The sequence below is a fragment of the Myiozetetes cayanensis genome, unplaced genomic scaffold (genome assembly GCF_022539395.1).
Source record: "Myiozetetes cayanensis isolate MyiCay16 unplaced genomic scaffold, myiCay2020 scf7, whole genome shotgun sequence".
NCBI lineage: Eukaryota > Metazoa > Chordata > Aves > Passeriformes > Tyrannidae > Myiozetetes > Myiozetetes cayanensis.
Window position 1 is genome coordinate 29839016 of NW_026087964.1, and position 13588 is coordinate 29852603.

The 13588-nt window shown below is 39.6% G+C and overlaps 1 protein-coding gene across 7 annotated transcripts in view; it reads right to left on the minus strand.

Moving 5' to 3' along the window:
- Window positions 1-860: 860 nt before the first annotated feature.
- The window catches only part of STOX2 (storkhead box 2), a 101068-nt gene continuing 88340 nt past the window's right edge, over window positions 861-13588 (minus strand). For all 7 annotated transcript variants that reach the window (XM_050338633.1, XM_050338632.1, XM_050338628.1 and 4 more), the window contains 2 exons: window positions 11007-13272; window positions 861-6587 (listed from right to left, as the gene is read on the minus strand). In XM_050338633.1, the coding sequence (XP_050194590.1) occupies window positions 6392-6587; window positions 11007-13272 (2462 nt within the window). In that variant the 3' untranslated portion in view covers window positions 861-6391. The remainder of the gene's footprint in view (window positions 6588-11006; window positions 13273-13588) is intronic.

Here is a 13588-nt window from a genome sequence, read left to right on the forward strand (position 1 = left end):
CTGGCTTTGGCTTTTTTCCCCCCCTTGTAATTCAAAATGCACAGTTTCATGGAGATGGATTACAAAGGAAGCAGATGGATGAAGGGGAACCAGCAAAGACTACAGATAGCATAGTAGTAGTATGAGCCATTAGTAGGTGACAAGACAAGGTGCTTATGACAGCACCTTCCTACAATAGATTTGTTTTTTATCTTGTAAACATTGTAAATACTCACAGCTGACCTTGGCAAATAGCAATTCTTATGGCACAACTCTGGCAAATCTCCTGAACCCTAAACCTCCTCAAAACCTTCTTTCACGTGGTGATAGAGAGTGGAAAAATGGTACCTGCATGTTACATTGTCCACTTGTGCCTTTCCCGTCAGCTTTTTTTGAAAAATAAGAAAAAACCTCCTTGCTAGAGCCCTTTCTCTTGGCTGTGTGCACCAGGTCCTATTTTGGCCCATGAGTATGGAGGGGAGGGGAAAAGAGGGACCTGACACCTGTTGCTCTTGGTAACAATGGATTTCTCATTTCCTGGAGCTCGGGTGCATCTCAGCTGTGCACTCACGCGTTCGGTGGAGACCACACTCCCCCTGCTCCTGTCACCTTCACGTCCAGTCCAAACCAGCGTGTTTCAAACTGGTGAATTTTCTCCCTTACACTCTTACTTAATGGCCCAGAGAGCTTTTATAAAGTGTAGGGGAACACAGCAAGTTGTTATGACCCTTGGTTTTCTGAGATTTCTGGTTTGTTGTGAAAGGCTTCTAAGTGAAGGAGTGAAACAGCACATTAAATAGAACTGTAAGTATATTCTCAAAAATGAAATGTAAGTATATCCTCTAGAAACACCGATGAGTGCAAAGAATCCACTTAGAACATATAACCAAATGTTATTTAATATCTTAAAAAGTAACACAATCCAAAATGGATATTTCACACAACACTACATAAACAACATGAACACAATATTACCATATGGAGGGACTTTCAAATATAGACTTACAAAAATCCCTGTCCTTTTTTTCCTTTAAATTATTATACTAAGCATGACAAGTAATCATCATTTACAATATGGTACACTGACACAATAAAAACCATGTTACAAATGTGCTGTTATAAATCAGTAACGTTAGGGAAGACATTTCATGAACTGCAATTATTTCATATGAAATACTATACAATATAAACAGAACATCCATCTTGGATGACCTTTACAGCAACCAGAGACCAAGTAATTTTTTAATATTTTTTTCAGTGCAAACACATTTATACAAGGCAGTCTTGGCTGCAAAACTCCCTTCTAACATACAGTAAGTCCCACTTGCATTTATTAACTCATTTAAACCTAATGCAACAGCCACATTCAGTCACTCACAGAAAATTACCTGCAGAATTATGATCCCTTTAAACTTAAATCTCCTCCACATATAAAAGTAACATCTGTGCCAATTACTCCAAGGGCCCTTTCATACTTCTGGGTGGGTATCCTTTGGGTGGCTCTAACCGCTATACAACTGGAGGGCAGTGCACCACATGGGAAATCACCCTTCCGAGGTGGGGAACACGTGGCGGCTGTCACGGCATCCCGGCTGGGTGGCTGTGCGTTTCAGCAGGGATTCAGCCCAGGCTGCCTTTCCAGAGCCAGGTGTGTGCGCGTGGCCTTCTGCTCCTTCTCCGTATTTAGTGTCTTGGGGCGGGGGGAGGAACACGGAAACCCTCAGCTCAGAACTGAGCTTCAATGGAGTTAACGACCCATTCCCATCTCTCTCAGATCCGCGGGAGATCGGGGGAGTTAAGCCAGATTTACACTCACGTATCTGAAACCAACGTTTAGAGCGCCGCTATAAAAGAAGTGTGATAGTCCCGTTTTCTTCTAGCACCAGCTTGGCTTTCGGTGGGTCCACTGCATGCCTCTCATGCAGGAACGATGCACTTTACTTATGCTGGGGGGAACGCTTTAGATATATACCTTTTTTTCTTCTAAAGAATTTTGTAAAAAATAGAACTTTTCTCTCTAATACTGTACAGTTTTCTTCAGAAGAGTAAAGAGAATTGTAAACTGTGGGTAGGATGACGGATTAGGAGTGCTATTTGCTTTCTCAGCACAACAATTTGAACAATCGTGTTGGGAAAAGCACTGCAAAATGTATTTGAAAAACAAATTTTTAATTAACATAACTGTTTCTAAAACCAGTGCTGGCAGTACTTGTATGACTGAACTTGGTTTTGGCACTGCTAATCCAAGAATGTCTGCAGGGCTGTAACGCAGTTTCTCTCTTACTTAAGCAAAGTGAATGCATCAAAAGAATAATTTTGGAGTATAAACATGGAACACTTTGGAACACTTTGGTTAACTATTAAACCTACTCCAGTAACTTTAAGAAAGCAACTGGTTAATGAATTAGTCTGCAGACTCTTAGCCTTAGCTTTTTTCCAACGGGCCTGGACAAAAAGCAGGGTCAGTGAATTCTGCCTAACTCGCAGGCTCACAAGGGTTAGCTGGTACCATGTCAAGTGCTTCGAGGCCCTCAGGCAAAAAGGTGTGATTTAAGTGCAAAGTATTATCTGTGTTTATGATGGCCTCTGAATACTGGTTTGCTTGTTCTCTTTTCTTAAAATGACTACTGCTAGCAAACACTTAGGCCATGGTTTTCATTAAAATGTTTGTTTTCCAATACATTTTTACTTTTTAAAGTTGAGTGAACATTGTTTCGCATTTAACAGTCATTTTTCAGTGGTGCAGGTAGCCAAATGGCTAATGATTTCTTCTAATTTTTAACTGAGATACTTACAATGGCAAAATTAGCTCACCTGATGATTGTACGTTAATTTGCACCAGGATAACGGTACTAGGTTTGCTGAAAGGTGTTCATAAATCGGGATTTGTATATAAATGTGATCTGCTTAGGTTCAACTGCCACTTTCTTCCTTTGGTTTTTGGAAAAATCTTTCTTCCCTCTTGAAAGGTGGCTTGTTGCAGCTGGCTACTTTTCAAAAGTCAGCTTAATTTTTCTTGGAAACTCGCCCATGTTCTTTGAACAACAGGCACATACCTTGAGTAGGGACCCTAATACTGCTCCCAGCAAAGTCAATTAAAGGCTCTTGGCAATTTCTATAGGAGCAAATGTTTTAGATGCATACAATCTAGAGACCAGAGTGCCTACCATTAAAGGAAGCGTTGATTTGACATCCTTGCCAGTTCAGAAAAACCATGACGTCTAATGTTGACAAAGATGGAGGCAGAGTAGGGCCCAAAGTATCTGAAGGCTGCCAAGAAAATACCCACAGTGTCTTCTGTTAAACCTCAAACTGTCAATCATATTTCACAGACTGTAGATTTTTCTAATTTTCTAAATTACAGATATATTTTCAAGTTCTACCAGGCAGAAATTTAGCAGTAACTGGGGAGAGGATGGAAGGTTTCAGCCTCCCTTTCACTTTTATCCCAATTATGCAGCCTTGTCAAAGTCTTTAAGTGACTCATCTGAAAGCCATCTTTTCAACACTGTAGAAGGAAATTGTGGCAATGGAAACATGATGACTTCATATGCAAGCATTGACACACAAGAGAACGCCATGACCTAATGCTTCGAAGTTTTTAACCTTGCTCTGTACAATACACTTTTCATGTTGCTGCATCTCATCAAATTCATGGAGGTAGTTATATGTGTAAAAAAAATTACCACAAAAGTAACATGTTGTATTATAATAATACATATTAAGTGTGCAAAATGCCGACAGATTTGTGTTGACCCTTTACAGTTGAACACAATACAGATTCAACCTAATCTAACTCTGTAAACCTTTAAATTGATACATTAGAAGAATGATAGATAAGCAACCACGTAATACAAGGCTATGATTTCATCAAAGGATTAGGGTGACATAAAGCACTCAAGCTCCACTCTCGTGGTTTTGTTACAAGAACCTCAAGATGGAATTTCCTCATATTCCATTGTTGATTTTAAAAGGAAAAAAAATAAATCAAGATTAGAACGTTTCTATTTGAAACTTCTGTTTACATTCCATATTCCAAGAGTCACATTAATATTGGTACAATGCCATGTCAACATTAATATGACATTTATGTTGTCTGCTGGTCTCTGGGAACTTCAGGAAATAACATACTATACAGTTCATAGGTATGTACTATCGCATTTTGTTGGAATGATGTCTTCTGTACAACCAGCTGCCTGCATAAATTCTGATCAGCTTATGACAAACAATTATTTCCCCAAAGGTGAAATCTGCTTTTGCTCTTCACATTTTAATACTGCTGTTAGTACTTCAGATCATCACTGTAAATTTTATCGTTTCGACATTTTTATTTACTGAATTGATACATACTACTGATGTCAGAGCTCATCTCAGAAACAAAATCACAGTCAGCCACTGCATAGTATATGACAATTCCCCACAGAAACTCTGACTCTACAGTTTGCATGGAATAAGTACGGCTGGAGTTACACACTGAATAATAAGATGCGTCATGCAAAGCATTATATGGTAATTAGAGCACATCTTGGAAGGTATGATAAGGCAGAAGGCTAAAGGCCAAGTGACTTTGATAACCAACCAAAAGCACAATAATTTCCTTTATGTGCACTGAAAGGTCTTATTGCTCCTATGAAATGGAAATTATACACTGAAATAAATGAAAACAGACCTGTGCATTGACTGGGTGTCCTTGACAGAACTGGAAACTGATTGTGTCCAGAGTTAGAAAGCCGTTTTATAAGTAAATGAACTATATCCAATGGTGTAACATAAGGCTGAATCTTCAGTAAAGACTTCTGATGACAATAGAGAACATAAGTGAAGCTCAAATGACTTTGTATACAGAGTAATACATGTCACCAGAACCTGATGAAAATACTGGATTTCAATATGTACAGTTGGGTTTCACACTTGTGTTTTACAAGAGCTAGATAGGGTAAACGTCCCTTTTATATGAAACAATTTGGGCTGTTGCACATTTTAGTATCTTTGTTATTCTTTCACCAGTTTATCTGTTCTGATAAAAAAGTCAGTTCGTTGCACTACCAGGTTGCATGAGTAACAGAGCAGAATGTGACCCTATACCTAAAAATTACTCTTGGAGTCCAACTATCTGTAGAATTTACTCTGCAGTAATTAGAACAGTACGTTGGAGTAACAGTTTAGGGAGAGCAATTAGGATGTACTGTGCCTACAGGACTTCGATTTCTACTGCAAACCACGTGGACACATTTAATTTCTAGAAACCAGACATGTCCACAAAATGCTAAATTGCAAATAACATCCACTGAATAAAAAGGCCAGAAGTTTATAATTCTCTAAATTTTGTTCTCTGATAATCACTACACTGTATGCTATTTTTAATAGCCTAATTTAGGCACTCTATTTAATAAGCTACATAAAATAGATTTATGTCCTTCCACTAGAAAGAAATCAATTTTTCAGGCCATACTTGTCATTTATATCATAAAGGATATTTTTGTTCCAAGAAATTAGTTATCCTGATTCTTATATTAATGGCAAGTTGCAATACCAGAAGTGACACAAGAATTAGATTGTCTTTTGAAAATATGTGAATTATTCTGAAGACATTTGATATATTTCGTGTCACTCCACATTGTGGCTCCATGACAGTTATATCTTTCCCTTCCCTCCCCACTCCCCCCTCTATGCAAAGGCTCACCTCCTCACTGGTGACTATGGAAGGTCAAGTAGCAAGTCTCACTAAGTAAACATCTCTCATACTTTTGAAACAAAAGAAGAAGCCACCTCCCTTCCCACCCTCAGTATTTAGCAAAAAGCAAATCAAAACAAACCCCAAACCTCCTTTTACTCGCTTAAACAGGTATTTGTAAAATTGCGTCACAAAAATGCACAGTGAAAATGACTGATTAGTATTAATAATTCACAGATAGAGCTGAGGTCATCACTTGTCATGTTTGGCATTGTTTTTCCTCATGGTGATCCTGGCTGGTTACTTTCAGCAGTGGCTCAGTTTTTGAAGTATAAAATGATCAACTCTGCAGCAGAGTTTAGCTTCTGACCAGGGGCATCACATATCTGTGGCATTTTTTTAAATGAAGTTGGCAACTGCATGGACATTGAAAATGCAGATTACATTTACAGTGTCTAGACTTTCATATATGTGCTCAGTTACAATTAAGTGAAGCAAAAAGTGTACATATTATCCCTACTGCTATTCTGTTGCTACGGAGCCGCAAATGTGAAAAGCAATACCTTGAAATAAAGATTTCTTTGTTGCCCCTAGTCTACATAGCAGCACAGTTTAAGTAAACACTAAAACTGTGTTTGAGATGTTTGTTTTATTTTTCCCCAAAGATGTAAACATCAGTCCCAGTGTCGTAAACTTTGCTGTATAGGACGAGACAGACGATCTGAGGCGGGATGACTATCAGACACTAGTGACAGAAGCTTGCAGGCAGTTAGCAGGTTTCTGCAGTTTCTCAGCTTCACTTGTGGGTGGGTCTGCAGTGGCTCGGAAGTTGAACGTTGGGCCTGCGCCTCCATGTGCAGGGCTCAGAGCGGGGTTCTGACGTCTGTTGCTTTCAACAATACTCGAAGTGTTGGATGCCAGGCTCTCCCGAGTACTGGAATGGAAAAGAAATATATATACACACTCATATATGACATGCCTATATATCTATTGACCAGACAGGAAAGGAGAATAGAGTGTTTTGTAATAGGTTTCCTGTGTTTGCATGTACTGTCACATCAATGAGCCACCTCGTTTTGATGGTACACATGTGTTCCTCCAAAATGCACTGCAGAGGTGCTCAGCAGTCATCATGCTGTAACACACAGGTACAGCACTAAGCACAGCTGAAGCTGTCATACAAAGCGTAAGCTGAACCAGTATCAAGCATCTGGATTTTTCACCCAGAGAAATAGCTTCCATCTTGCACTTGAACATACTAATTTTCTTTCCTGACTGATGCACTTTTGCACAAAGTAGCTTCATCAAATCAGCTGTGTGACTAAGCAGAGCTAGGACAGCAATCATAACACAGCATTCTCTGTTGTCTCCTCTTCCACCTCTGCTTTTATACAAAAAATATTAACTAAAAGTCTTACTTTACATTAAACCCACAATGCTTCTAAATGTAACACTTCCATTTTGCTTTGCAGCTGAGACAATTGCAACTTACCAAGATACTGAGAAATCTTAACTGCCTGGTCTGTGATCATGCCTTGAACAACCAGTGCTGCTATTTCATCAGAAAACAGACAATGTCCCTTTCATTCTAACATGCCATTTATCCACAGGAGTGACACGACACTTAGCACTTTTAAATATTAAGCCTTTTAATACATCTAATTATGAACATAGAGGAGTCTGTATTTTAGTCTAAACTTTTAGAAAATTAAGCCATGGCATGCTACGGCTAGTTTTATCACTACTACTCTTTTTGTTCTCTTTACACTCTTTATTAATAAAATTTTTGATCTTCAAATAATGGGTTCCTGTGCAGAGAGAGATTTGCTTTCAAATAGCCACTTATGTTCTCTTCACCTGTATCCCTGCTTCTTTGTAAAATGACATCACCACTTGCTATGGAGATGTTTACTGAATATATTAGAGGACTGAATGCAGTTGTTAAATAAGCACTAGAACCAAAGATACTAATGACAAGAGTTTCGTAGTCAGTTTAAAGTCAACCTAAATTGACCTGCTACTGAAAAGGGCAGCTCTTGCCTGCTTTGTGTGGACCTGACCCTGCCACGTTTCTGCTGCTTTCCTGATACTAAGCCTTGCAACCAGCCAGATCAGGGACTGCTCTCAGTTAAATACCAGCCCTCAGGAAAAAAAAAAAAAAATTAGCATTAGCATCAGGGGAAGAGTAGGAATGCACAGCTTCAGATGTGGCAGGCGAGAAATGTGTCAGTGCATGGCACAGAGGAAGGAACACCTTGCCTAGATGCAGGGGCATATTTAAATAATCTTAAACTAACTGAATCTGGAAAATCGATGATGCTTTTAGGAAAACTCCCACAGATATTTTAAACTGATCAAAATGGTACTGATAATCTTCTGCCAATGAGTGCCTTACTGTCCAGGTTCCAAACAGCTGTGATGGGTGATGTATATAGTACGTGATTTCTATGAGCTGCAATGACATATGGTGCACTTCTGTTGCTCATTCTTTGATTCCTCTCCCTCTGCTTTTTAATGAAAATAGATGCAAACCTTGGTTTTCAGAGATGATTCAGTATTGTATCATTCCTTATAGGACCACTAATTCCAGATCATTTTCAATTCTGATATTACAAAATGACCATTACAACATGTATACACAAAGACTGCAGTGAGAATTTTGCATGCAGAGTAATGCCAAAATTATGACCACCTCTTTCTTTAGATGACAAAGGAGCAACAGTATTATATAAGCTCTAAGAATAAAGGAATAAAATTAATCTTGACAGCTAACATGTACTATATACAACTTGCATAAAGGCAATACACAAAATATTGTGAAGCTTTCTTCCCAGTGGTGATCGGTATGTTCACAAACTTTGAAACAAAATACTTTGGAAGTCAAATGACCACTGCAAATCTCTTTAACTACATCTGGTTTGTTTGGTTTTGGTGGGGTTGTTTTGTTTGTTTTGGTTTTGTTTGTTTTTTTTTGTTTTACTGTCCTTTTTTCACTTTGTCACACTTCAAAAATATACTTTTTCTTTCACAGTCTGGAATTGGTAATTTTGATTCCCTAGCAATGCTGCACACTTCAGTTTGAATGAAAAGATACCACCCCACCTCAGGAAGCAGAGTCACATCATCAGTGGAGGCAGGAAGTCAAAAGTTATATCATCACTGAATGCCAGAAGAGTATACCTGAGAAACATCACTACGTGCATGTCCTGTTCTTATACTCTTCCCTAGGCATCTGCTAAAGGATGCTGTCAGATCTAGTTGGATTTTACCAGATGGATGCTGGACGGCTATTTTGTATTTCCTGGAAAAGGGCCTTGGAGTACATTTTTTGTTCTAAGGTAGGAAAGTAATAACAGCATGGTAATTATAGCCAAAGGGCTGAATTCACCCTCAGCTCAATTTATTTTTATAGACTTATACCAAGGAGTGACCAAAACTCAGTAAAATCATCAAATTTAATAATTTTGATGCAAAGCTCATGAAAAAGCCTTTGAAATATCCAGACTATATGCTCACACATTCTGTTCTCTAGCTAGCTAAGTTTATGTTAAACAGAAATTTTAGCTTTTGGGTAAATAATTAGGGAAGAAAATGTCTACCTTTGCATTAACCAGAAACACAAGTTTGACATTCAGCTAGAATACAAAAGTAGTCCAAGAACTGATTTTTAATCCAGTTGATACCCTATCCTGGAGGTGACTCATGCTCTGTGGAGTAAAGCAGGTTGAGCAAGAAGCAAACACCATGACATACTCTACCACAAAACCCAACTGCAAGTATAGCACTTCAACTAAAGGAAGAGCTTACATTTAAAAAAGAACAGTGTAAACAGCTTCATACAACAGTTGTATGTGAGAAAGATGAGAAGCATCTGCCGAACAACCAATAACCACAAACAAATTCAAAGCCTTCTCAAGTTTTGGTTTTTTGTGGGTTTTTTTAGGGTGAACTCATAAGTGGTACAATTAACTCAAATTATTTTTCACTATTTTACTCAGAAAAATTATACATTTGCTAAAAGCCTGCTCTAGTTTGATAATCACTGCATGCTGCGTGAGGCTCACTAATTGTTGCCTTATCATTGACATCAAATGGGAGTAGCCATGAAATCCAAAGGAATTTATTTCACAATGACAGAACTTCAGCTGAAAATGAAATTTAGTCCTGTGTAGAAACATAAAATTTTTCACATGCCTTTCTGGAAGCCTTTGCTATAGATGTAAAAACCCACATATTTCTGTGGAATAAGAACACCATTTACAGAGGAAAAAAAAAAAGGCAAAACCCAAATCAAACCAAAAGAAAAAAAAACCACAAAAGAAAACAACCTTTTTTCACCTAATACAAACCCACTCTTAAAGGTTTTATTTTTAAACATAGGTAATAAATAATTTAAGCTTAAGTAACACACTATAAGAAAACTACTATGGTAAATTATTTCTGTGTTCTTAGAGTCATTCTTCTGAACTCTGATGGGTTGATATCCAGGCCAAACAAAACTAGTCAAGCTCCATTCCGTCAAGGAACTAGGACTGCCAAAGGTCAGAGAGACAAGGAAAAAGGCTGCAGTAAAGGATTCTGAACCTGGAAATAAGCCTGTGAAATCTCCAGGGCAGGGAACATATCAGCAACTCTCTCCTCCCTACACCTGTAAGACTTCTAGTACACTGAGACTTCCATGAAGACTGAAATCCCTGGAATGGAAATTACTAACCAGCACCATCACACACAAACATCTGGACTCTTTTCCCAAGTATCTTAGGCAAGGCACCTCTCTCTCAGCTGATGCAGCGTTGAGTCACCTCTGAAGTTCAAATATCCTGAGCACTTTAAGCATTGTAGGGAGAGTGGCTGTTCCAGTCTCACCAGTTTGGAATGGCAACTAGATATACTTCCAATATTTGTGAAGAAAGCAAACAAAAAAGACCAAATACAAAACAATATAATTTCCTTTTTTTGTCTGAGCCAAAGATTATGCCACCTAGTCATGCCTAGTCTTCCCATTAGTCTTATTGATAGTATCTTAGAGGGAAAGGGAGGGGGGGAGTAACATGAGCTCACCCCTTCTATTCTAAATGCAAAACCAAGTTTAATACAGAAAAAAAAAATACAGGGAGGTTTTCAGCAAACAGAAAAATGAACTAATACAGAGTTAATGCCGCAAATGGTCATTGCTTTCTTACAGTATGGTGGGAAACCCAAGCATCTGAATAGAAGATTCCAGAGAAAACACTGTCTGAAAATGTGTGAAATTGTTTAATACAGCCCTACATTCTGTCACCAATATCACACACATATAACTATAAATGGAACTTCCTAGTCTGTAAAGCTGCAATGAATGTGACAGTCCTACCGTGGAGAGTTGAACCCGCTGTCCACAGTAATGCTGCTGCTGTCCATGCTGTCCAGGCGGGCTGAGTGGGTGGCTCTCTGGTTGTTGCTATTTTCTGTTTCCTTCGGGGTGAGAAGAGTAAGATTCTTCTCAAACTTCCGCTGCAGATCCCTCTCCTTTTCTCTCTCTAGGAGCCACTGCATTGTACCAACGTCATCCCTGTTCTTTTCCTCCTCAGCATTTTTGTTGGTTCCTTCCTCTGAGTCATCATCATCAGATACGTTGTAGTAGTCGAAGGAGGCCTCCTGGTTCCCGGCTGTCTCTTGCTGTCTTTGAGAAACGGGCATGACTTGTGTGACTGAGGTTACTATCGCTTGTTCAAGTTTCTCACATCTGACTGGCAATGTGTCAGAGGGGGTCTTTTGATGGGGCTTTAGCAGAGGTGTGTTAGACTTATGATAACTATTCACAGAAAGAGTGTTGTGCAGAGGTTTAAAGAGTGTATCCTTGCTAAATATTTCTTTCCTTTTATCAAGGCTACTTGATTCAGCACTGTGGTGTTGAACCAGCCGCCCGTTTGCAATCACCTCTGGAGTTTGTCCAGCAACCACTGAACCACTGCTTGGGCCCTTTGGGGACTCCTCCTTGTGCACCCCAGGCTCCCTTGCAATATGTTGAGACTGTCTTTCTGCGGGAGTCATTTTTTTGAGCCCATCTGTCCCTGTTAGCGTATCATGATCCTCTTTGTTCTTTCCCAGTGGTGATGGAGCAGTCAGCACAGTCTCACTGGATGTGTTGCACTGAAAATAGTCATCGACTGCAGATTTTGTTGTGCAGGAGTTGAGCTCACTATATGATGGTAAATTCTCTGTAGGCTTGCTTTGTTCCAATAGGCTACAAGAACTGGGCGTTTCTACACTGCCACTAGCTTTTTCAGGGATGCAAGTCTCTTTGTAGCTTGCAGATGAAATCAGAGCCCTTTGATGACTGAGCGACTGAGATGGCCTTAAGGTACTATCATCAATGTAAGTTTGGCTAGTTGTTTGGTCATCTGGGCTACAGCCTTCACCCAGATCTTCAGGTGTTCCTAACGTTGCTGAGCCCAGAGGTCCCTTGGAGTTATCCATGGATCTAGACCTTTCTTTAGCCTTACTGGACCGCTCATTCCTCGATCTTCTATCCTGTGTATGGCTGTGGCTCCGATGGACCTTGGAGTGGGAGCTTCCCCTGGAAGGTTCAGGGAAAGGCATTTCAGTTCTTCTTTTGGCCAGCTCACCAGACACGTCCCATTCTGGTGTCATGGGAAAGTGAGATTCAATCATGTTAGGATTGCTGTGCATTATATAATTATCTCCCTTGTGTTCTATTATAAAACAGCCTTCCCGTGGGGATCGAGTCAAGGGATCATAGAACTCATACTCCCTTTCCGCAGGTATATCCAAATGAGAGCCATCTGATGGGTCTCCTTTGGACACCCGGGTCTTGCTGTGCGACCTCGATTTCCCATGAGACTTTCTGTGATTCCTGCTCTTTTTACTTCGTCCACTGTGGTGAGCTGAAGATCCTGCTTTGCTTCGTTGAGCTTTTTCTTCTTCAAGTTTCTTCATTAGTGCAGTGTGTCTCATGACATTTTCCACAGTCAAGTCTGGGTTAATGCGCCTGATAATCTCCATTTCTACCTCTCTAGGTATAGTGGTAGGGGTGTCCTCGTCCCTTAGTGGCCACTCCTCTGGAGGAAACTGGGCAGAGAAATTTGCCAACTGTTTTGTCTTGTCCTTCTTAAAACTTAACCGGAATAATTTGAGTCCAAATTTCTTAGACTGCTTTTCTACATCCTTAGGCTTTGTGAGTGTCTCTGCTTTATATGAAAAATTGACAGTACTTTTACTTTTCTCAGTAGGTGGGACCTGACATAATGAGGGAGGACAGTACGAGTCTTTACAGTCTTTTGCTGATTTCCTCTGTAGGGTAGATGCATGCATGCTGTGCATGTCTTCTCTGCAACAATGGCAGGAGTCGCAGTGGTTTTTGGGTAGTGTTCGGTCCCTGACGCATCCCGAGGTGGAGGGAGTTATAGTTCCTTGTTGTGGAGAGGTACATTGAGACCTGTCAGGTATCCTCTCATCCAAATGGTACCATTTACTGTTAGTTCTTATTAGAGACGGTGTTATAAAGTAAGTCTGTGGGGTTACAATGAAATAACCATCCGGAGTTGGGTATATTTTCCTCTCCCGTACAAGCATATTCAAAGTATGTCGAAGGATTTCTGGACTGGGTGTTGGAACTCCTAGAAATGACAGTAAACACATATCAGGAACTGCATAAAACTGTGAAGAACTCTCTGGTTTCCCCCTCCCCAACAAAAAGCTGTTTTTTCCAACATACGAGCTGGAATATGCTGAGCAAACAACTCCAGTAAAACATTTTGTTAGGCATTCTTTTCTCTGTTTGTTTCTCCACTCATCTGCTACCCTTCAGACATTTCAATTATTAATTAAATAGAAAGGAGGCCATTAATACAGTGCTAAAAAAAAAAAAAAAAAAGAGAGAACTTAAGAATTTCTAGTCACTTCCATTGTGCAGGTGACCGTAAGGTACAAGAT